This window comes from Nicotiana sylvestris, chromosome 2, assembly GCF_000393655.2.
Source record: "Nicotiana sylvestris chromosome 2, ASM39365v2, whole genome shotgun sequence".
Classification (NCBI taxonomy): Eukaryota; Viridiplantae; Streptophyta; class Magnoliopsida; order Solanales; family Solanaceae; genus Nicotiana; species Nicotiana sylvestris.
This window is the reverse complement of record NC_091058.1, coordinates 34,593,199-34,617,066: the sequence shown is the minus strand read 5'-3', so window position 1 is coordinate 34,617,066 and position 23,868 is coordinate 34,593,199. Positions and strand designations below refer to the sequence as shown.

Below are 23,868 nucleotides of genomic sequence, written 5' to 3'. Positions count from 1 at the left end.
AAGAATTTAAGTACATTAATTATTCAATTTTAAACTTTGATGTGATATTGTACTTTATCCATAGACAAAAAATTTATATTAGGTATTTCATAGACAATTCTAATATTTTAAATTCAATTTCCAAACAATAAAATAGGGCAGAAGAGTACAATGTCAAGATTAAATAGAGTCTGAAACTATGAATCAAAGTTTGTGACTGTTTCTGTAGTGATTCAGCCATTCAAATAACTCATTCCAGGGAAATGGTGTGTATCCCTCAACAAAATCAAGAATACTGTCTTCTTGCTTTGTCCCAAGTAAAAGTCTTAAACCAAGAAGCATCAGTAAATTAATAATGGAAGCTGAGAGCATGGGGTATAGCCGCAGAAACTGGCATGCAACAAAGTATCACTGCCATATCTTGATATACTGGTCATGACTCACTGAGGCTATGGTTCCTGTCGGAGGTGAATCTGCAAATGAAGAAATTATATCATCATGTGCTCGGTGTGGCCAAGTTCTGTGGCTCTGGTACATTGGATTCCACAGCTCCAGTAACTGCAACAACACTCGACAGGTTACTTCCCCCTCATGAAATATTAAAAGTATCTAAGATCATCGAAGTTATCTGAAACATGTTTTGAGATGGTTACATGTGATTCATGTGAATAATCCTAGGTTACATTTGTTGTTGTGCAACTATATAGAGACATTAATCAAGCCAAGTCTACAAAGAACTTAATCTATGAGCTCAAAGCTTCTGCAGAAATTCTGTTAAGCATACCTCATGAGAACCAATCACCAAGAGTTGAGCGCGGTCAGGGTGGAAAGTGCATGACTGGAACTTATTGCCACTGGAGCAAAGTTCATGTAAACACTTTCCTCCGCTAACACACCATATCCGTGCACTATCCTCGCTCACGGATGCCAGGAAATTCCCACTCATATCCCAACAGATTGAACGGACATCTCTGACATGACCCTATATATCAAAGAAAAGGAGACCACTTTGATATGATACAGTATTGCAGCATAGTAGAAATTTAAAACAAGCTTGACCGGGAATAGACAATCTTACTTCGAACTTTTGTTGGATGCTGTTAGTCTCCACATCAAATATATTTATAACATTTCCTGTAGAACTTGCCAATAAGTTCCCAAATCGAGGTTGAAATCTAACTTGTCTACTACCTCCCTGCATTTGTACCAAGAGCAAGTTAACCAACATTTAGTGAATGGATAATAGCTAATTCTCTAGAACGTCACTTAGTTTAGACACTGTACTTTCCCCCGCTGAACGTGATTATGGATGTTGGTTCAAATAATATTATGAAACTCAACCCTTTTATTTCCTAAACTATCGCATGTGCATGTACATGTTGAGGCCTACTGATCATGAAAACTTTGAAATTGCTCGCAGGCAAGAAGAACAATAAGAAAAACATTTCCCACAATCTAAATGCAGGAATTCAGGAGAACCGACTTGAAGATGGCTTAGATCAGGTAGATATGTAAGCTCAAAATTGAAATAGAACAGAAAAACAGGTAATACCAAATTATGGAGGCCCTTCCTATGTCAAGTAGAGGCACCTCTTCATCAACGTTTAAAAAACAAAGAAGTAGAGACACCAACCTTAAAAATGAGTTTGCAATCGCCCTCATCGACATCCCACAGTCTAATCTCATCATTGCTATCACAAGAGCTGAGGAGACCGGCCTTTGTTGGATGAAAATCTGTGGACATCACATGCTCAGCGTGCCCGACAAGGCTTTTGAAAGGGTTGCTTGGCTGGATTAAGACAAAATGGTGAAACAGGTACAGTGTCATGGTTGTAAAAGACACAGAAGAAAAAGGGAAGAAACTCAAGATATTAGACAGTTATCATTATTAGAAAAGTCCTGATAACCATAAGAAGAAGAAAAAGATATTCTGAAGGTCTAGAGACTGCAAAAGATGTTTTGGTAACAACAAGTTCCTCAAATATTGATAGCCTGTTTGGCCAAGCTTCTTTTTGGCCAAAAGTGCTTTTTTTTTTTGTTGCCAAAAGCACTTTTGGCCAAAAATTGAGGTGTTTGGCCAAGCTTTTGGAAGGAAAAAAAGTGCTTTTGAGGAGAAGCAGAAGTAGTTTTGGAGAAGCAGAAAAAAGTAGCTTCTCTCCAAAAGAACTTTTTTGAGAAGCACTTTTGAGAAAAATACACTTAGAAGCAGTTTTTTAAAACTTGGCCAAACACTAATTGCTGCTCAGAAGTGCTTTTCAAACTAATTAGCCAAACACAAACTGCTTCTCACCAAAAGTACTTTTGAAAAAAAGCACTTCTCAAAATAAGCTGATTTTTGCAGCTTGGCCAAACGGGCTATGAGTCAAATGAAATGTGTTGGACAGAACAAGATGATGATTCTGTACATATTAGTGATAAATCTTTTATCCTCTGAGCAGAGATAATGAATGTGGCAGTAAACGCCAATTGACAATAGTCTGAGCAGCTGCTTGCTAAAATAAGAATATATCTTCTCATCTAAGTAAAAGGAAAATAATCAGGATAATAATAGCACAGAAATTAGAAGAAATAATGTTAACCAAGAACGACGAAATCGTAGAAGTTACAACTAGTGAATACATATCCTGGTTGATTTGACTATGCTGACTGCTATTTCTAAGGTGGATGGAACTTGTAAAAGACTCATTTGCCAAGAACTTGGTATGGAAAATAGAGGTAGTACCTTAGCTGCATCCCATAACATCACAGTTCTGTCAAAAGAGGATGTTGCAAACACCATTGAGTTTGGCCTAAAACGGATATCTGTAATTAGATGAGCATGACCTTCTCCACATTTAACATCACTATGTTCCACGTCCCAAATTACAACCTAAACATAGATCGTACAAGTTCATTAACAGGAGAAATTGACATAAGCGCTCTCCCATTAAAAATCCTTTTATAAGCAAGACAAACCTTCCTCTCGTGACCAGCAGTAGCTAACAATTTTCCTTGTGAATGGAAGTGGCAACATAGGAGCTTGCTCTTTGTTGCGTGAAGGCTTCCAATCTCTTTAATAGTGATGCCTGCAAAGCAATATGAAGTCAATTATCCTTTGTGCTGATAACCAGCAATTTATCCATCAGGGTAAGAGCCTCAAAAAGTCAGAAGCTACAGTGCTTGATCTCAAACCCTAAATGTGACACCACACATTCTTTTCATTTTTTTCCCGTTTTAAGATACAATTATACTGAAGCAATATAAAATCGTGCAAATTTCACAAGAGAAACTTACAGATGACACCATCTATTTGCCACCATGAGCAGCTGCCACATCACTATTTGCTTTTAAGCAAAGAGGTTCATGACAAAGCACAAATATCATACATTAAGTATACACCTTCAGATATGTGCAATGAATCTTCCACTAGTCCCCTAAAACACTAGTGGCTTCTGGAAGAACGAAGCAGGGTATAATGCTAATAAAACCAGCACGATTGGGTTTGCTTGGGATAATGTTATTTCCTGAACATAAGAGAATTAGACGCACGACCTAGCTGGGTGAGGTTAGAACCTAACAAAAAAGGTGAGACTGGTTATGTACAGTTCAAAATCAGAGCCTAAATCTAAACTTGTTAAAATGATTCATGGAGTCCTAATGGAGGATTAATTTCTGTTGACTGTCAATTATCTAAATTAATATTTTTTTAATATTAATTTTTTTTTGACCCATTAAGCTTGTTGTAACCTACCTTTCCGGTCAGATTCAATGGAAGCAGCAATACTTTTCCTCAATGCAGCGAGTGAATTACTTGCAGCAATCAGACCAGCATCTCCCCGGGATAAGTAGCTGTCGCTATTGCCAATCATAATACAATCTGTAGTAGCTTTCTCTTTCCCAACCTACATCCCGGGAATATATTAAATGAGCAAGAATAAAGTTGACGAAGACTATATAGACATGTCATATTCGTCCAAGTGACTATAAAGGTGACAGAGACAAGAATAAACTAAGAAAGGGAAGTCCAATCCCCAAAAAAAGATGCAAACGTCAGCGGCAGAGTGAAATGGAAACACCAGTACATGAAGGGCTTTAAGAAGTAGATGCAGAAAATGATCTTACAGCTGACAGAGAAATCAATGAAGTTTTCCTCTTTCTGCCACTCTGATTCAAAACACATGTAAATAAATTAGTCGCCAAATAGGGGAAGAGGCACATGTCTCCATTAAGTCTTGTACTGCTAAAATATTGCTGAAATTTGAAGATATTCAAATCAAAACGAGTTACTTGCTTTATGATCTAAGACCAACCTTATTTGAAGACTGCAATCTCAGCTGGTTCGCTTGCTCCTGCACTGCAATTTGCTTCCCCGAATCTTTCATTTGCTTTCCTCCTATAGGAGCTAATATTTGCTTGTCAACTGGTAAGTTCTTCGGGGTTCTTTTATTTTTATCACCAAGCATCTGTTCAATACCGGAAGAAGACAAAAAGAAGAATTAGTGAGGCAGGAAAAAGATCTCAATCACAGAACATAAAATCCTGAAAACCAATCCATGGTCTATTTCACGGCTAAAATAATTGTAGCATGCTACAATCACTAGGAGCGACAGGATTAGTTGAGAATTCAACTTACTCCTACATCTTTTCCACTCGATCCAGCTTGAATGAGCACACGATTGAAATCACCCGAACTTGCAGGGGCAGGAACGTGGAGCTTATCAAACGTTTGAACTGCCACTTCTGGTAATGCATCCTGTTGAGGAGAGAATTTAGTTCTCAAAAACTGTTCCTTTTGAGTTGGTACTATTACACTAGGATGTACTACTTGATGGCTAATGACAGGGGGAACTGGGCCAACTCCCTGGGTTGAATATAAAAGGAATGAATCAACTTAAATTTGAACCCGAACTAAAACACCATAATGGACTATACATTTCTATTGATGCAAAAGTTCAAGACACTCACAGCTAACGGCCATCCTTGATGAGATGATTGTTGGAAAAACCTGTAGTTCCCTGCAGGTACAATGCAAAAAAAAGATCACAGGAAATTTGAAAATTAAAAAAGAGCAAGATAAGGAGATCTAAAAGTGCATAAAATGCCAACAGAAATATTAAAGGGAATAAATTGGCAAATCTACTAACATGATGGCACATTGTAAAATCTATAAACAACAACAACTAAGCCTTAATTCCAAGCTAGTTGGGAACATTGTGCAACCTATCGTTAAAAAGTATTTGAAATGTCATCTATGTGATCACTGCAAGAACTTCTCCTGGTGGTTATTCTGAAGAGAACATGCAAGTGCAAAGCACTCATCACACGGATTATTTTGCTGAATTTAAGTCTTAAGATAGTCTGCTTATTCATACTTCCTTCCGTGTCAGTTTGCCTAATGTGTTTTTCTATGACAACTTCCAGTGATAATGAATTGAATCTTCAAAGTGAAACTGGAACTAGAACAAAGAAACATAGTAGTAAAAGCTTGGTCAGCAAACCAACGGAAATCAATTGCATACACAGAGCATCATCTTCAAAAATCAAAAGTTAAAAAGATGCAAAAGGAAAGTGCATTGAATCAGAGTTCTATTTTCAGAACTTTATTGAATGCCCCACTGTATATTTGTTCTGGTGGATCTTATTCCTAAGCTGTCATATGTTCATCCTTTTATTACTTAAACCTGCAACATGCATCTTTGTCCAAATGGGGAAGTGTGTCATATATAATCTTAGTTGTAAAGATGTTACTGAAGTTAATGCCTCACTAGCCATTGGCATAATCACTAAGGAAATGAGAGTCATCAAATAGCTACCTCAGCTAATCTGATTAAGCTGACCTCAGTTTTTCATCCTTGAGCTTTACAAGTCGAGTTCAAACATCGAACTAGCTTCAAATTGGAGTAGAGCTCAACAACAACTATGCCTCAGTCGCAAACAAGTTGGGGTCGGCTATATGAATCCTCACTTCTTTCTCTAAATTGGAGTAGAGCTCAACTCAAATATATTAGACAAGTTCAAGCATGACTTAATATAGTAACAAGCTAATTAATAACCTCGAACTCGACTTCAAGCTCAAATTACATCCCCCCCCCCCCCCACACACACAGATAGTATAATAAATTTACTTCGTAGAATCAAATCGGAAAATATTTTCACATTAATATCTATATAATCTTTTTATTCGCTATGAATGTAACATTAGAGAAAACTCTTAATGGGGTTTACTCCTAAGTTGCTCCGACACGGCAGTTTAGGTGCACCCGTGTCAACACGACACTGGTGTGGCTGTGGGTGTGAGTATGGGATTCGTACGGGATCTGGTCAAACGGTTTTGGGTACTTTTACCACGGCGGACGAAAAATTGGAGACAAGATACAATTTGATTCCCGAAATCAGAAACAAAACTAAGGTAAATTTGAAGAAAATGACAATACCTTATCTAGAAAATCAATTGTTTACTTTCTGCTTCTCCTCTTGATCGGGCAGAAAGAGTGGCAGAGAGCAACAATTGAGAATGGGGAAGACGGAGCCTTGGAGAATTTGGGAAAGCTTGACAGACACTAACTCTAATTTATATATTAATAATTAGAGATCTAATCTAAATTATAAAAATTAACATTTTAGTTTTAAATGAAAGATAACTATAAAATAGTTAACTTGTAGGAGAATCCGAGAATGGAAGAAAATCAAGAAATCATGCCTACAACTTGAGAATAATTAAGAAATTCACATTTGACAAGTTATAGGTAAGTTTTCCACAAAAATTTCTCATAATTTAGAGATATTTTTATATTTTTTAAATTATTTTTAGCCAGATCCTCGCACCTATATCCGTACTAGGATCCATATTCCCGAATCTTAGAATTTACGTCTCGAAGGATCCGACCTCTAGATCCGCACACATGTCGGACACCTGCACCCGTGTCCGAGCAACTTAGGTTTACACTAATGTCAAAATAATTATTTTCATGAACATAAGTTGACCTTAAAGTTACACATGCTTGAATTGTTAAAAAGACAAGCTAAGATTAAGCCAGTTAAGTTGTATTTCCGAACAATGTGGCTCACTTAATAGCCCTAACTAATTGAACAAAGCCACCTTAGGCCCATGCAAGCCACATTTATAAATCTATGACACGTAGTTCCTATCCTAATTGGTGTCCATGTGGCTTGGCTAGGTCAAGAAGAGATTCACATAGAGACAACTGCTATTCGAGAATCTATTTCTATGTTAGCTAGTTGGGCAACCTTTCCCATGTTAGTCCTCGTTCTGGCCATCTTGATTTGAAGATACTTGTATGTAGCAGGTCATGATAGCTCTATATGAGGGTCTTTCAAAGGCTAAAACAGCCCTCATCAATCCCTCGTCCTCTTTTTTACTCTTTTATGTGAACTTGAACAATGGCAATTTACAAGTTGTAAGAGGTCATCACTTCTTTGAGGAGAGGTAAACACCGTTACTTGTCTCATATTAGGCAAGTAGGTGCCGCATAAGTGAGATAGAAGAACTTGCTTAAAGAACCGTAGTGAATATCATACTAGCCATTCATCGTATTGGACTAGTGCCAAAGGTTAAGAAACTCAATTTGGAAACTTAGGGTGGTCAGAAAATAGATGGAAAACGATCAAGCTCTTATTGCATATAGTCCGGGTAATATTTTTATCAAGGTGGCATGACTCACCAATATATTTAGGCACATTCAAGTTGAAGCTATATATTTCAGTTCGAAAATGACTCGAGCGTGATTAGTAAAGTTAAAATACTTGAATGATTACCATATTAAGACTAGTAGAAGAAAACCTTTTGAAATGTGAAAAAGCATTTAAAAATAATATGAAATGCTATTACTGTACTTCAATTTTATGGGATCAAGATATCACTTTACATGTAAGGAAATAGGTCCAAGGTCATTAGGAACAAGCTAAAGTAGAAAGTAAGACACTTTTATTAAGATTGGTGGTGTATATTGTAGGATAGATGATCTCTTAGGATGAACGAGAAAGTCCTATGAACCTACAAAGTGAGTGCCGATGTTCAGGATCTTTAGTTCTGAGCAAGGACATGTTGAGGAGGACTTTTTCTGCTGCATCTAATAGTCATATCGCCTGTGATGATACTCTTTATTTATGACAACTCCTCTGCAACTTCGACAAGATCGGATTTCATCAAGAAGAGTATGATTAGGAGATTCGTGAACAAATTTGGTGCGTCACAATTAATCCAAATGAATACCACAAGGGAGCATAGGGCATGCATGTCGAAGAAAAGTTTATTTTATTCCCATATTCTGTAAAATATGACTCCGGTCATGCTAATCACAGCTAAGATTGGTCAAATCGCACATGATGGGACCCTTTATTTATGACTACTCTGCAGTCTCGAAAAGATCGAATTTCATCAAAAAAGAATGATTGGAGATTCATGAACATATTCGGTGTGTCACAGTTAATCCAAATGAATACCACAAGGGAGCATAGGGCTATATGCATGTCAAAGAAAAGTTTGTTTTATGCCCATGTTCTTTAAAATACGATCCCGAGCATGCTAATCACAGCTAATGTCACTTTGAAATTCATTATCTCTTTATTGATCCAATAAAGTGGTTGAGGCAAGATTCGTAGGAGAAGGCGCCACCATATTTGCATAACAAAATATTTATATTTATGCTTATATTGGCTGGGCACATTTATTATGACTTGTATAAAAGGAAAATATACAAGCTTTCCGCTTTGGTATATACTCCTTTGCTTTTCCACACCTTTTTAAATGGTTAAAAGGGAAAGAGAAAGAATTCCTAACTGGAGGTTTTATGTATTTCTCCACCCCAACAAGTAGTAGTCATAGATGTACTTTGAGTTTCTAATTAAACCTTGCCGAAATTAGAATAATCTAAGATTAAATGATTTTAGACACTCGCAAATGAGTAAACTCTGAAATAGGTTCCCTTGACTGGAGGATACCTGAGAAGATGTAGTACTTGATCAACGTTAAGGACAATGGATTTAGACACTTTAAGATGGCTTCAAGCTGAGCCTCATTATCTGAGCTTGTTTGGAAGAGAGATCAGCTACATGACAAGATATGAAGGAAGAATTTTGTGACAGGAGTTTCCATTTGGATCGTTTCTAGCTCAATGACATAAATGTCAGGTCCCAATTTGAGAAGTCTTCTGCAGTCACAAGAAATTCCATTTGGATCGTTTCTAGCTCAACGACACAAAAGTCAGGTCCCAAGTTGAGAAGTCTTTGGCAGCTCTTAAGCCATTCTTGCTGCTCTATGAGATATCATGCGACTGCGCGAAGGACCTTAAAAGGTCAAGCTTCCCAATTAGGTGGATCCTTTACTTTTCTCTTTGCTGATAAGGTCTTGCTGGTTCTGTACCAGTGACTAACAGGCAGTGAAGTAAGAATGGAGCAGCTATCAGTGTGAACACTTCATTATGTGTGTTCGATCTTTGTTTTCAGAGCGTCAAGTAGAAAAGACTGGTAACCTATATGGAATTCAAGGGAACTGAATTCTGATCTTTTTTCCCTTTTACCAACTTAGGGAACTCTCTTCCTGTCTTCCACTTATAGTCTCCCTCCTATCCACCTTAAGATGTCAAACAGGCTACAAGGAAGTATTCCCCGTCCTTTGAAAAATAATACTCCCATTTTCCCTTTATTCTTACCTTCAACTGAATCTTGAATTTCTGAATCTTCCTCAATCATATGCATGCTACTCCAGGACACAGCTCATCTTTTTCGAGTCTGTTTCTGATTCTTCCTACCTTGAATCTAGGTTTCCCCAGTACTAATACAAGGAAGGAGGATATTCAAAAAAATCAAACAAGACTTCCCACCTTCCAAAAAGATCTAAGACAAACCACTTTCCTGAATAAACATCCACTATAGGAACGAAAGATATAGTCTTTTGCTTGGTTTTAATATTCATCTGGTTACCCCAAGAAATGCTTATTCACTAACCAACAAAGACTGTTATTATTTAATAAGCCTATAAAAGGTGGAAAGCTAATCCCGTCTGTGAAAGGTTAGTCCAAGCCACAATGGTCAATTTTCCTAATATGACCACCAATAGGAATCTTAGTCGCTCGAAATTTAACTAAGAGATCGACCATGCATTTCTCCAGCTTCATATATTCTATAAAGCAATACTACAAACTTCCCAATAGAAGCATTATTACTTGATACGGATCACTATCACAACTTCTGTCTCTTCTGCGTTCCTCCATGTGGATTTACCTTCATAATCACCCATAAAAGACTACCTTCAAGAGTTCAATCTGATTTGTTGTACAACACAACAAGGACCAATTGCATTGTTGCAATATTATCACCATCAGCGCTATAACTTCAATCATACATCGTTCTAGATGTAACTATATCGTCTCAAACCTAAGCTTCAAGCCCCTGATCCTGAATCTACCAATGTACCATTACTTTACGGGTAAAAGCTAGATACTCAAGACCAAATCTACATGGTCATGGTAAGGTTACAATAGTATTGCATCCTTTTTTCTGCTAATAGCAAAAGCAATAAGAAACTTCCTGAAGAGCTTTTTCTCCCAAATCTCTATTTGATTCAGAAAATAGCAATAAATATTTAATAATTGGGAGAAAGCAGCCACTATCATTTAATGCTTAATACCTTTTGAAATGTTTGAATTGGAAGTATTCAACACAAAAAAACTAAGGGGGTAGTCACTGGTAAAGCTGGTATTACAAGGGAGTCAAATGCTCAATATTATGAAGAATTAACAAATTGTTCATGCCACTTCATCATTTTCAAAGATGATAGGTGGTCCCTCTCTCATCGCATGACTTTCTTTCTTAAATATAGCAACTAACTAAGTAGCAGCTTTCTCAAAATATCAACTTCTCCATCCCATGCTTATAGGAAGATAGTAATCAAACAATCTTCATTTGACTAAAAGGATTTGATGCAGAGCCTGATAGCAAGAGCAGCAGAGCGTTTGTTATTAGTTTCCCACTAAAACAGAGAAATGTTTAATTTGTCCTGGAAGGACTGATAACTAACAAGTACATTAGCAAAACCTAGTTATGGTAGACATATAATAATCCAAAATAAAAAGGATTTATTATTTGCTACACATTAAAAGTGAGCCAGTCCTCTTCGATATATGTGCATTTATCCTTCTAATGGATTTGTTCTTAATGCATGTTGAGTGAATTGTAAGAGAAAAATCAATCAACTGTCACATGTCCAACATTATCAATGCTAAAGACAAAAGATTCTATAAAGTAAATGTGAAATATATTCAAAGCCAAAATATAAACAAACCCGCATCAGAAGCTCCTGGCAAAGGAGGCAAAGCATTTGCAGGGGCACGAATATTTGGTTCCAGTTGTGTAGCTCCTCCAAAGTTTATACCAGTCTTGCCATCCTGAGAAGAATAAAACCTTTTCAATTATTTTCAACTAATTATTAAAAATCTTGCAAATGTTGAGGAAGGTAAACATACTCTTGCATTCCACTGTGGAGGAACAGTTGGAATTTGCTGCAATGGATAGCTGAAGGACATGAACATACATCATAGAAATTAGAAGATTCTGATACACAAACTTCAACAAGTAATGTTTCACATACAAAACATGCATGTATTATCAAGATAATGTGAAAAGTCTATCTCATATTACCGGCTAAGACAGTTGGTTCTAGTACTAGAATAAAGAGCATGTCTTGATAGCCAAGTTTTGCAAGAAACTCTTGGCATTTAATATATCAGAAGGTCATAATAGCAATACACAGATAGAACAAGAACGTGATTTTAGTCAATCTTCTTTTGTTGCCTTGGTGGCTTAAGACGATGACATCAGACCAAGGAGAACATAGCCTCAACTCAAGCACTCAACCTTTATCCTCGTTGAAGCGACTTGGCAGACATTGTAAAATAGATTAAAATATGGAAAAATGGTCAGTTTAGCAATAAACATAACATGCTATTACCCGGAATTGCTTGCAAATGGAAGCATGCCATCCATTTCACTCATCTCAAGAAACTGTGAGCTTGATGGCATGTCTCTTGGAGGAGATAAATTTGGTAATTCACAAATGGATGACAATAAATCTGAAATCTTAGCATCCATAAGATCAGGACTGCCGGATTCCATCAATGGAAAGGATGCTATCAAATGAGGGGGCGGAATTATAGGAGAGGATGCCATCACATTAGAGATGTCTGCTCCTGTATGGTTAGAAGCATAGGATGGATTTGCAGGACCACTATTAGACACAATGCTCTTCACTGTCTGTGCAACCTGAGAATTTAGAAATCAAGCATTTAGTTAGCAAGAATTATTTCACATCAGTTAAACATGAACATGGTATAGAAAGTTCCACGGGTAACACCTTTTCAAAGGATTCGGTAGCTAGTACAGCAGCCTCAGGGAACCTAGAGCTGAAAGCTTCAAAAAACATATTCCACCACTCTTGCAGAAATCCTTCAGGAGAATTGATAGCTGAAACAATATCACAAAATCAAAAATTATTACTCCAAAGAACTGTATCACATTAACACATCACGTCAACTCCGTTATACATCTCTCCTCTCTCTCTAAATTACTGAAGGGCAGTTAATACAGTACTTTCAGTACTTTCAAAACACAGGTGGCTCGACTATAAGGCCAGTAAAGCAATCGTTGGGCCCCAACTTTTTTGGGGGCCCGTTTTTTCCTTAAAGATGTGTTGTATATGTATTATTAAAAAAAATCTGTGTACATTTAAATTTAAAAAGAATTTTTGGAGCGAAAGTAAGATAACTTTAATATGAGGATCGTTGTAATAATTAGAGAATGAAATATTTTTTTATGAATTGTTTCTTTACATGGGTAGGGTAGTTATTTTTTTGCCTCATTTATATCCTAGCAATATGCGGGCCCACATTATTATTTATATACTTACATTTTTCATTCTCTCTTTTACTATTTTTATTCTCAATATTGAAAAGTCTCTCAATCGGCAACTTACCACGGTTTACAAGTTGTCTTCTTCAAAATATCAAGTATTACAACAACCAATCATTATATTGAAGCAACGCAACAGTTTTCGATATAATTATATCAACTTATCTTGTTCAATAGTTTCTTACTCTTTGATTTCTACTACTATCTATTATTTCTTGTGCTTCGATTATCTTATTTATATGTGATAGCTACTGCTCCTTTTTAGACTACTTTATCATGACTTATTCGCTTTCGTTACTTTCATTTTCATACTGCATTAAATTGATTGTCCTTATCTGACCTGTTTTTTGTCATGCTTTCTCTTGAGCTAAAGGTCTTTGGGAAACAACCTCTCTACCTCCCAAGATAGAGAAAAGTTCATCGTACACTCTACCTCCCCAGACCACACTTTGTGGGTTTTTACTGGATATGTTGTTGTATATCAACTTATCAAATTCTTGAGCCGATTTTATAATTCTACCTTTATTTTATATTTTTTCATTGAAAATTTGTCGTTGATATTCTTACTTAGGGCCTCTCTCTGAAATTTGGCTTTATACCCCCAATCTTGTTGAGACGACCCTGTTTCAAAAACATCCAACATCAGGTAATCAAATTGTACCACATGCATCAAAGAGAGCGACCTCAACTTATTATCAAAATTTTCAAGAACAACATGATCAGTAATCTACCTATGGTCATATATAAGAATTACTAAACTAGGCATGAGAATTTTACGACCCTCTCAGGTAAAGAACAATCGTTACTAGAGCACATATCTTAATTCATCATAGGATCAGCTTTTAGCATCTGATTAAAAGAATAGAATTCATTAAAAGGAGATACTTACCAACAGGAACTGGATTAGCAAGAATTTCTGTGGCGAATACCTCACGACTCTGGCGGAAACCTCTCTTAGTCATGTAATCAAGAATGACAAGTTCAAGTCTGAAAAACACAAACAAATAAAAGAAAAGCATGACAAAAAACAGTCAAACAAAGGGAAAAGAATCACATACACCAAAAATCAAAATAAAAGTAGACAAGCACAGAGTATCAATCATTAAAAATGTACGTATAAAATAACTGGTGAACACATAATAAACTTACGAGCGTCTTGCCTGCAAACTGGCCATGATCACCAGAAAACTTAATCACAGAAAAGAGAAGGGGAAAGATGAAGGGAAAGAGTCTCAAGAACCAAAATCTCAGTTGGATTACAGTAACAAGAATGCAGAGAGAGAGATGAAAGAGAGTTGGAAGGGAGAGAATGAGAGAGTTGAGGTGAGAATGAGGTGGTGGAAATGAAAGCTGGAAGCTTTGTAGCAAGTGAAGTAGCGAGTGAAAGTACCATGCAAAAATGAAAGGAAAAAAAAAATATATATATATATATATATATATATGTAGTATATATATTGGGTTTTAAAAGGAAAAGAGGAGAGAGAGAAATGGTGGCCATTGGACAATGGTGAAAATGATTTGAGTGATAAGATTTTACCAGTAATTGTGAGATCTTTACGCAAATAAACAACCGAATCTATTCATTGTTTATTTTTTCTAGTCGTTATACATGAATTATACATCGATTATACATAATTACACACATAATATACATGAACTATACATATAAGTGAACAACTATTTATATTAATTCTTCATTGGAACAATGCGCAGAATTTGAAGCTCTGCTATTTCTCTTTTCATCCTTATTCCCCTTTTTTCTCCCTTTTCTTTTTATTTTCTCCTCATTTTTATTTAACCCCTAACTCTTTGTTTACCCCTTTTTTTTCTTTCTTTTTGTTATTTTTGGTGAAAAGCCTCAATTTTTTGAAAAAAAAAAATTGTGATGCTGTGTCTCTCCTTTTCCTTGGGTGGAGGGGGAGGGAGAAAAAAAATTTAGTTAATCAAATTATGTAAGCACTAAAATTTTAATTTTCTTTAACAAATTCATTTACATTGTAAATAAATATAAAAGGATTCCCATTGAATCTTGTTCTTTTTCACTTTGTTATCCTTTGAGTATTTTACCTTTTTTTATAGTCCAGTATTTACTTAAATAATAAATAACAAAATAAAGAGGTATTAATGCATTTGAGGCAAAGTCAGAATAGAAGCCAATTCTAAGAAGGAAGCAGAAGAAGAAAATGAAATGAACTGTTTTTTAGGTGACAAACAGACAATAGTTTTTACTGCAATACTTAAACCTCCGAAGCTTCGAACCAAAAGAGGTGACGATAAAAGTTAGTGAACCTTCTTAAATTTGAGCTAATCGAAAGTTACTTTTTCACAATTGGACAATCACTCATTAATTTTGTGCAAGTCCCTTTTCGGTTTCTTAGCAATTTTTGCTCTGAATTCAACGCAAAGTTCTGAACCCACAAAGTCATCTCTCCACAAGACGGTTAAAACTCATAAATATCTCAACAAGAAACAACCCCCATCCCCTCTTTTTTTTTTTTTTTAAAAAAAAAATGACAGTATAATTTTTTTACATTGTCAATGCATAATACTTTGTATAGAGTATTTAAAATCTATTTTAGACTAAACGGCATGCTTAATGTGGCCTATTTACAAGTTATTATTAAAGAATTATGTTTTTTTTTTAAAGTGAGTTATCAATCAATTAAAAAAAAAAGTTTAAGGGTGTGATCTAATTTAGATACTTGTAATACTTGAGATTCTGTGAGTGAAGATAATAGAGATAAATTGATGCTAACTACCTGCCATTTTCGGAGGTCATACAGTTATTTATTTAATCCCATCATATTTATTCAGTTTGGAAAAGGATAATGGTATTAAATAAATTTATGCTTGACAAATTGTGACTGTTGATAGCATAGATTAAAGGCGTGATATAATTTACATCTTTATTGTAGTTGCTATCTACCATTTTCTAAGGTCATAAAGGTTTTTTTTTTAATCCCATCAATTAGTATTGACCATCAAATAGTTACCCAACAAAAAAAAGGAATAATATCACATGGCATTGAGATTGTGTGACTCTTATTACAATCTATATGCAACAAGTAAGATGATATATCATTGGTAAGAAATTAAACTATTGTTAACTAGATACCATTTTTATTTAAGTAATTGGATTGCCTACTAAATTTCATTAGAATAATTGATTTTTAACAGTAACTTAATAATTGGTAGAATTTTCATATGCAAATTACGAAATTCAAGAAGTTCAGTAGCTCAAATCATGTTAGGAAACCATTGGATATGGTGGAAGGTAATCCTTTCACCCTTAACTATATATGTTCTGAGCTCGAGTTAAATGGGTCTTACATAACGTGAATTTGAATAGTCGAAATAGTGAATTGCAATATTAAATAATTATTTTAAAAAACGTAGACAAATATGGTAAGTTAGTAAGATTATCTAAATATTAACATAATATTCTGTTTTAAGGAGCATCACTAATCCAAAACTTTTAATTAAGCTGAAGTCAAAAGATCAATGAGCAATATTCGATTTTTCAGATTTCTAGATTTATAGTACTCCAGTAAGTAATTTGTTGCAAGCATATCAAAAGGTAGGAAGGACAGGCAGCAAAAGTACATGTCATGACTCATGATCCAATTCTACAAAAGAATGTTCGGGTCAATTTTGACTTGAGAGTCGATATGGGTTTGAGTACGGGTCACAAAATTACCAAACCCGGCCCAGTTCGATACCACTTCTCCAAGAATACATGTGTCAGAAAAATCCTCTCTATTAATTTAGTTCTTTCTTGTTATGTTATGCTTTACTAAGAGAATTGAGAAACTATTCGTCCAAAATATAGGGTGAAGAATCAACCCATTTGGTTGCATCTCAGCCAATTTTTAACCAAATTTCTTTTATCTTTTATGGATCAGCTTGGGTTTAATATTTTGACCCATTCTTATATGTCACTCTTCTAACTTTCAACACATAGGACAAGTTACGTAAATTTGGACAAATGTTGATCTACTATAAGCTAACAGTGTATGAGTCGTTTATTCCCTTTACCTCACTTCGACGTTTTCACTCGAGGAGAACTATTTTTCGATAATGCGGTGCAGGACTAACTTGCACGTCCTCAATTATTTTATCTAGGGGTGTCAATAAATATTTAAATAAAAATCGACCGAACCGAATCATATCAAACCGATTATTAGATTTTTTTCGATAAAATAGTAGATTCATATATAAATCTATAATCATACCAAATAATAAGATCAGTTTTAAATTTTATAAAAATAAACCGAAAAAAACTCAATCATACCGAATAAATATAAAACATATATTTTATATATTACGTTTAAAACTAACAAAGCATTAAAAAAAATTGGGCCTTGGAATTATAAAAATGGCTACAAGTAGGGGTGTATATAGGTCGGATTGGTTCGGATTTTACAATTATCAAACCAAACTAATTGTGTCGGGTTATTAAATCTAAAAACTAAACCAAACCAATAAAACTTGGATTTTTCAATCTCGGATTTTCGGGTTTTTCGTTTTTTTTCCGGTAAAATCTTCGTAACACAAAACATATAACTTGTGCTCAAAATATTTCTTTAATCCTAGTAAGATACAACTATATAGGATATTTTTCAAGAAAATAATATAAAATATGAGATGTGTCATGATATTATCCTAAAATATTCAATAATAAAGACAATAAAATTATGTTATATAAATATTGCTAATTAAAAAGCCACAATAAAAATAAACATAATCTAAAAGTACTAAGTCATGCTAAATAAGTAGACTAATAAGGGAGTATTAATTACTACATGACTGAACGTTAAAGAAAAAATAAAAATAAGTTATGCGTTTTTATCTAAATTATTGCAAAATAAAAAATAGATATTCAATACATTGTCGTTCGTAGTATTGAATTAATTGTCTTTTGTTAGCATTAGTATTGATTTGATTTTGGTTTAGGCTTGCGTTAGCATTATTTAAGTTAACTAATATTAATGACTATAAAACCTATTGGAACATTCAAAAGTTCTAAGTTCAACCTTGAAATAATAACTTAAAAGATAAAATTATGAAAAAGTTTAAGAAATATTTATAAATTACATCACAATAAGTATATTTATATATTAAATATATCTAAAATTTATATATATGTAATGTCGGGTTGGTTTAGTTTCGGTTTGACTTTCTTTAGTTAAAACCAAACCAAATCAATTATGGTCAGGGTTTTTTCCCAGCACCAAACCAAATCATAGTTGGGTTTTTTTCTCGCTTTGACTCGGATTATTGGGTTGGTGCGGTTTGTCGGTTTCCTTTGTACACCCCTAGCTACAAGTAATTAACACCCAAAAATTCCAACTTTTAAATCTATTCTGATACGCTTATTGAAACTAAATTAGTTCCAACATTTTGAATAACAACTAGCAAGCCACAAGGTATTAGATATCTTTTCCCTCGTATGATTTAGATTTCTCTTGTTGGATGCTAATCTTGTAATAAACTCTATTTTTGAGTTACAACTTGATTACCATTTTTTAAATAGTAAAAATGTCTTTAGAGTTTTGCCAAAGTCCTATACAAGTACATATTTATGGCATTCTAACTTCTACTAGGGACTCTTACATGACATTTTAAAAAAAATACCGAAAAATTAATCGAACCATACCGATACCGAAGAAAAATCGAGATGATTGGGATGATTCTGAAAAGTCTAATTGTAACACCCCGTAAATTTGAATCAGTTGTGGATGCATTAAATGAGTATTAATATGATGGTTATTAATTGGTTGTGATAATAAGTGTACGAGGCATATCATAAGTGATTTGGGATCCAAGGAAAGACCTAAGTCTAAGCCAAGTTGAAAAATTACATGATAAACTAAAATTCTAAATGAGCACGCACAAGACTATATTTTGGACGAGCATATCTACATTTATACAAGGTATTATGTGATTCACAATCTATCAAATGAAAGATCTTTGAGTCTAGTTTCTAACGCTTCAAACCGTTCGTCATTTGGACACTCCTACCAGAAGTTATGACCAAATTACCAAAAGCAGCACAGACTTTTACACTATCGTGCTGCCCCATGTGCCGCCTCATGCGGCGCGGCTGTGTAAATTAACAGAGCACCTCCAAATTTCGATTCTAAATACATTTTTCATTACCACGCCGCTCCATGCGTCTCCCCATGCGCCGCGGCTGTGCAAATCTTCGTTTTTTGTCAACCGACCCTATTTTGATATAAAACCTTCGGGGGTTATTTTCCCCACTTCATTTGGACGAATTTTAGGGTTTTCCTCCACCATCTCAAGACCTCCAACCCCTCCCACCTTCAAGGTAAGCAATCCCCATTATCTTGGTATGAATTCTATAATTTATATACTAGTATTGATGAAATCTACACATAAAATACTTAGATCTTCAAGAACTCAAAAGAAGGTTTTGCAATATTTCTTCCAAAAAGGTAATCCTACACCCTTAGACTTTCATGTATAGATTTAATAAGGGAATATGAGTATGAATAAGTATTGAAACTTTTGGTATGGTGATTGGAAACCATAAGTTCCCAATTTGATTAAACAACTATTATAGAGATTGAAAGATGTTTATTTAATGGAACCTTGTTGGTTGGGTGTGGATGAATGGTCATATATGTGATTTTGGAAGATATAAATTGGTTAATCAAGATGGTGGGATAAATTGTTGATGAATGGTGGTAGTTAGATGAACTAATTATATGGCAATGAGATGTAGAGATTTATGTCTACACTGTGTTTGATAATATGCCTAAATGACTTAAGTTATGGAATTTGTTACTAATATTAGTTCCATTGGATGTTCTATTGTAGATTGAAGGTTCTTAGTGTTGTGGATCATTGTAGTATCACTAAGGGGTGAAATTGAGGTATGTGAGGCTAACTCTCTATGTTTGAGAAAGTTAATGATTCTCCCTACACTACGTTTCTTTTATGACGTTACTAATTGCCTCAGAAATATAGTTAAGCCTAGTTCCTTGAACAGTTGTAGAACTTCTATTCTCTAGCTTCATAACTCGCTCATGACTTTCATTCAGAACGTGTGAGCTCGGTGCGTATTCAATATAGACTTGGGTTGATGCTCCCGAGTCTTAGTATAGATTACTCAGTATGCCATATACAGTTGAAATTTCAGTATTCATAATCAGTTCAAGAATACATGTCTCAGTCTAGTCCCATTCAGTATTCTAGTATTATGTAACCCAGTATGATCCAGTATTCCAGTATCATGTAACTCAATGTGATTCAATATTTCACTATCATGTATTGCAGTATGATTCTCAGTTTCTGATTTTAAATTCCTGAATGTTGAACACCTGTATTTGGGCCTGAGGCCGTAGTTTATATGCTTTATGCATACTTGGGCCTGAGGCCGTAGTCTATGCTTTATGCATGTTTGGGCCTGAGGCCGTAGCTTATGTTTTATGCACGTTTGGGCCTGAGGCCGTAATTTATGCTTTATGCATTTTTGGGCCTGAGGCCGTAGTTATGTATACGTATACTTGGGCCTGAGGCCGTAGCTTGTGCACATATATATTGGGCCCGAGGCCGTAGCTTATTCAGATAAACATGTTGTTCATCATTCAGAAGAGGGAGTATTCATATTCTTACTTTCCTTTTTCCAGTTTAGTTATCAGTTATCAGTTATCAGTTCGGTTATCAGTTCAGTTTCAGTTTCAATAGTAATCATTTCAGTTACCAATTATCAATTCCCAGTTATCAGCTTAGTTTCAGTTTTAGCATTTATAATTCTTTCTTTCAGTTGCTTTACATACCAGTGCAATTCAAATATACTGACGTCCCTTTTGCTCGGGGCCTGCATCTCACGATGCAGGTAATGATTTACAGGTTGACGATTCAGAGTGCTAAGATTCTCGTACCAGCTATTTGGTGATCCCCAATTTTTTCGAGGCATTATCATTACTACAGTCTTCAGTATTTACAGACAGTCAGCGTTTTCAGTACTCAAATAGAGGCTTCATATACTAGAGTATCAATTAGACAGAGTCACAAGCTTTTGTGTTAAGTAATGTTGGCTACAGACAAGTTTCAGACTTGTATTAGTGTTTCCACACTTTGACTTTTATCATTCAGACTTTCAGTATATCAGCATGTGTTAGTTTATCTTTCGCATTTAGTATGTTATGATATCACATGTTGATTCAGCCAGCCAGTTGATTCGCTCGGTCACATGTATCAGGCTCCGAGTGTCGTATTACGTCCAGGTCCAGGTTCGGGGCATGACACTAATTTTGGTTATATAAAATGGAAAAATCGAAAAATTGGTGTAGTACTAATTTTATAAAATAACTGACTGAACTGAACCATTGACACCCCTAATTAGGGGTGTACATAGGTCGGGTTAATTCAGATTTTACAATTACCAAACCAAACCAAATGTGTCGAATTATTAAATCTAACAACCAAACCAAACCAAACCAATAAAACTCGGATTTTTCACTCTCGGGTTTTCTCGAATTTTCAGATTATTCGGGTTTTTTTCCCGGTAAAATCTTCGTAGAACAAAACATATAAATTATGCTCAGAATATTTTTAGTCCTAGTAAGATACAACTATATAAAGTATTGTCCAAGAAAATAATACAAAATATAAGATATGTCATGGCATTAGCCTAAAATATTCAACAATAAAGACAATAAAATTATGTAATATAAATATTGCTAATTAAAAAGCCATAATAGAAATAAACATAATCTAAGAGTACTAAGTCATGCTAAAATAAGTAGACTAATAAGGGAGTATTAAATACATGACTAAACGCTAAAGAAAAAATAAAAATAGGTTATGCATTTTTATCTAAATTATTGCAAAACAAAAAATAGATATTCAATACATTGTCGTTCGTAGTATTGAATTGATTGTCTTTTGTTAGCATTAGTATTGATTTGATTTTTGGTTTGGACTTTTGTTAGCACTATTTAATTTACTAATGTTAATGGCTATAAAGCTTATTGGAACATTCAAATATTCTAAGTCTAACCTTGAAATAATACCTCAAAAAATAAAATTATGAAATCTTTTAAGAAATATTTATAAATTACATCACAATAAGTATATTTATATATTAAATATATCTAAAATTTCTATATATGTAATGTCGGGTTGGTTTGGTTTCGGTTTGACTTTCTTTAATTAAAACCAAACCAAACCAAACCAATTATGGTTGGGTTTTTTTTCCAACACTAAACCAAATCAAACCAACCCATAATTGGATTTTTTTTCTCGGTTTGACTCGGATTATCGGGTTGGTACGATTTGTCGATTTCCTTTGTACACCCCTGCCCCTAATTCCAACACCCACATCCCTCTACCAGTAAAAGTAGGTGATAACACTTACTCATCAAAGCTTAAGACAGAAAGAGAAAAATCAATTAAGTTTTTTAATTATATTCAATCGCAAACATAATCTTTACCGTCTTCATTCAAACTTCATCAAACATCAATTGTTAAACTATGCCCGCAAGTACAAAACTAAAGTTACATCATACATATAGCTCTAATAAAGGGATTCCTTAGAGTGACTTTTTTGAAATAGTTAACTCTCAATAAAACGTTGGTTTTAATAGAATCTCTCATGTAAAAGCACCTTCGTAGAAGATTTTGAAAATTGTAATCAAATACGCACTAGTAATGCAGCATTTTATGCCAGAAACTAGAATTTCACGGCAGAATAGTGCTTGAGAAAGATCTCTTATGATCCGTTGAAATTTGAATAGAAGAAAATTAAGTTCTAAAATTTCATCTTTAGTTGGGGGTTTCGATTCAGAAAAATATGATGCGACTAGTTCAAATTCAATGGAGGATGATCGAAGAGACCAAAATTCTGATCTCTTCTCTATGGCGAGAGGTTTTTCTTGTATCAAGAGTTTGTTGGGGAGGCCAGGGAAGATAGATTCGATCGAAAGGCAACGCTTATGCCTCTTCTTATCGATAGGATTCCCGCCATTATTAACCCTACAAAAATATGTTACTATGTTTTATTTACCAATCTCATGAGTTATATTTTATTGATCTCCAATGAGAATCCTATCGATAAAATAACGTTTTAAATGGAATATAAGACCAGTCTGCCCAGTTTTTTAGTGCAAGAAACTAAATGAACCATAAAAATTTGAATAGAAGAAAATCGGGTTCTAGAATTTCATCTTTAATTGGGGGTTTCGATTCATAAAAATATGGTGCGAGTCCATCTCTCTCTTGACTAGTTCAAATTCAAGGGAGGATAAAAATTTAATTCTCCTCTATGGCAAGAGGTTTTTTTTCGTATCAAGAGTGTGTTGGGGAGACAGATTCAATCGAGAGGCAATGCTTATGCCTCTTCTTATCGATAGGATTCCCATCATTAATAATCTTACAAAAATATGTTACTATGTTTTATTTACCAATCTCATGAGTTATATTTTGTTGATCTCCTATGAGAATCATATCGATAAAATTACATTTAAAATGGAATATAAGACCAGTCTGCACAGTTTTTTTAGTGCAAGAAACTAAATGAACCATAACTAATAAATATTTGGATCAAAAGGTAAAATACGGAACCTAGGCCTCCCCTATCTTGACAGCAGGTGACTTTAGGTATATGTCATTGAGAATTTTCAATTCTGCGTTAGAAAACAGAACACTCAACGAGATTAACTTACTGTTATAACTTTGTAATAATATTAGTTTTAATAACATTACCAGACGAACAAAATTCAAGTATTATAATAAATCGTCAACTCATTCTAGTTCTATGACCAAAAAGATAATACTACTATATTGAATGATAGCTTAAAGATTTGGACTTCCTTGAAAATAACTTATGGTTTGTATTAAGAAACCTTACCTTTGAAGAAAGGAAAGCGAAACGAACCATTTTTCCTCTGGCATACATCAACTTGGTTAGCTTATGGCTCCTAAGAAAGGCATCTTCTTATCTGTAGGGAATAGGAA

General features: G+C 34.6%; 1 protein-coding gene across 3 annotated transcripts; it reads right to left on the bottom strand.

The window, feature by feature from the left end:
* Positions 1-58: 58 nt before the first annotated feature.
* Positions 59-23,851, bottom strand: LOC104236723 (transcriptional corepressor LEUNIG_HOMOLOG-like). Of its 3 annotated transcripts, none has more exons than XM_070167823.1 (18): positions 23,762-23,851; positions 13,772-13,869; positions 13,450-13,503; positions 12,329-12,438; positions 11,927-12,237; positions 11,442-11,490; positions 11,261-11,363; positions 4,924-4,973; positions 4,592-4,711; positions 4,269-4,421; positions 4,081-4,122; positions 3,710-3,860; positions 2,935-3,044; positions 2,702-2,848; positions 1,613-1,768; positions 1,058-1,174; positions 764-961; positions 59-537 (listed from the first exon to the last, which is right to left on the bottom strand). In XM_070167823.1, exons 1-18 carry the CDS (start codon positions 23,803-23,805, stop codon positions 388-390), a joined length of 2,163 nt encoding a protein of 720 aa, XP_070023924.1. In that variant the 5' UTR covers positions 23,806-23,851; the 3' UTR covers positions 59-387. The 3 variants fall into 3 exon arrangements, with proteins under 3 accessions (XP_070023924.1, XP_070023925.1, XP_070023926.1); XM_070167824.1 differs by lacking the exon at positions 23,762-23,851 and adding an exon at positions 14,032-14,087; XM_070167825.1 differs by lacking the exon at positions 13,450-13,503.
* Between the last annotated feature and the right edge of the window lie 17 nt (positions 23,852-23,868).

Bases quoted from the DNA above. Each gene is read 5' to 3' on its own strand.
- LOC104236723 (XM_070167823.1), bottom strand. From the start codon at position 23,805: ATGCCAGAGGAAAAATGGTTCGTTTCGCTTTCCTTTCTTCAAAG. The intron at 3,861-4,080 runs GTAAGATCATTT...CCCGGGATGTAG, and splicing joins CATTGATTTCTCTGTCAGCT to GTTGGGAAAGAGAAAGCTAC. The intron at 2,849-2,934 runs GTTTGTCTTGCT...ATCTATGTTTAG, and splicing joins CTGCTGGTCACGAGAGGAAG to GTTGTAATTTGGGACGTGGA.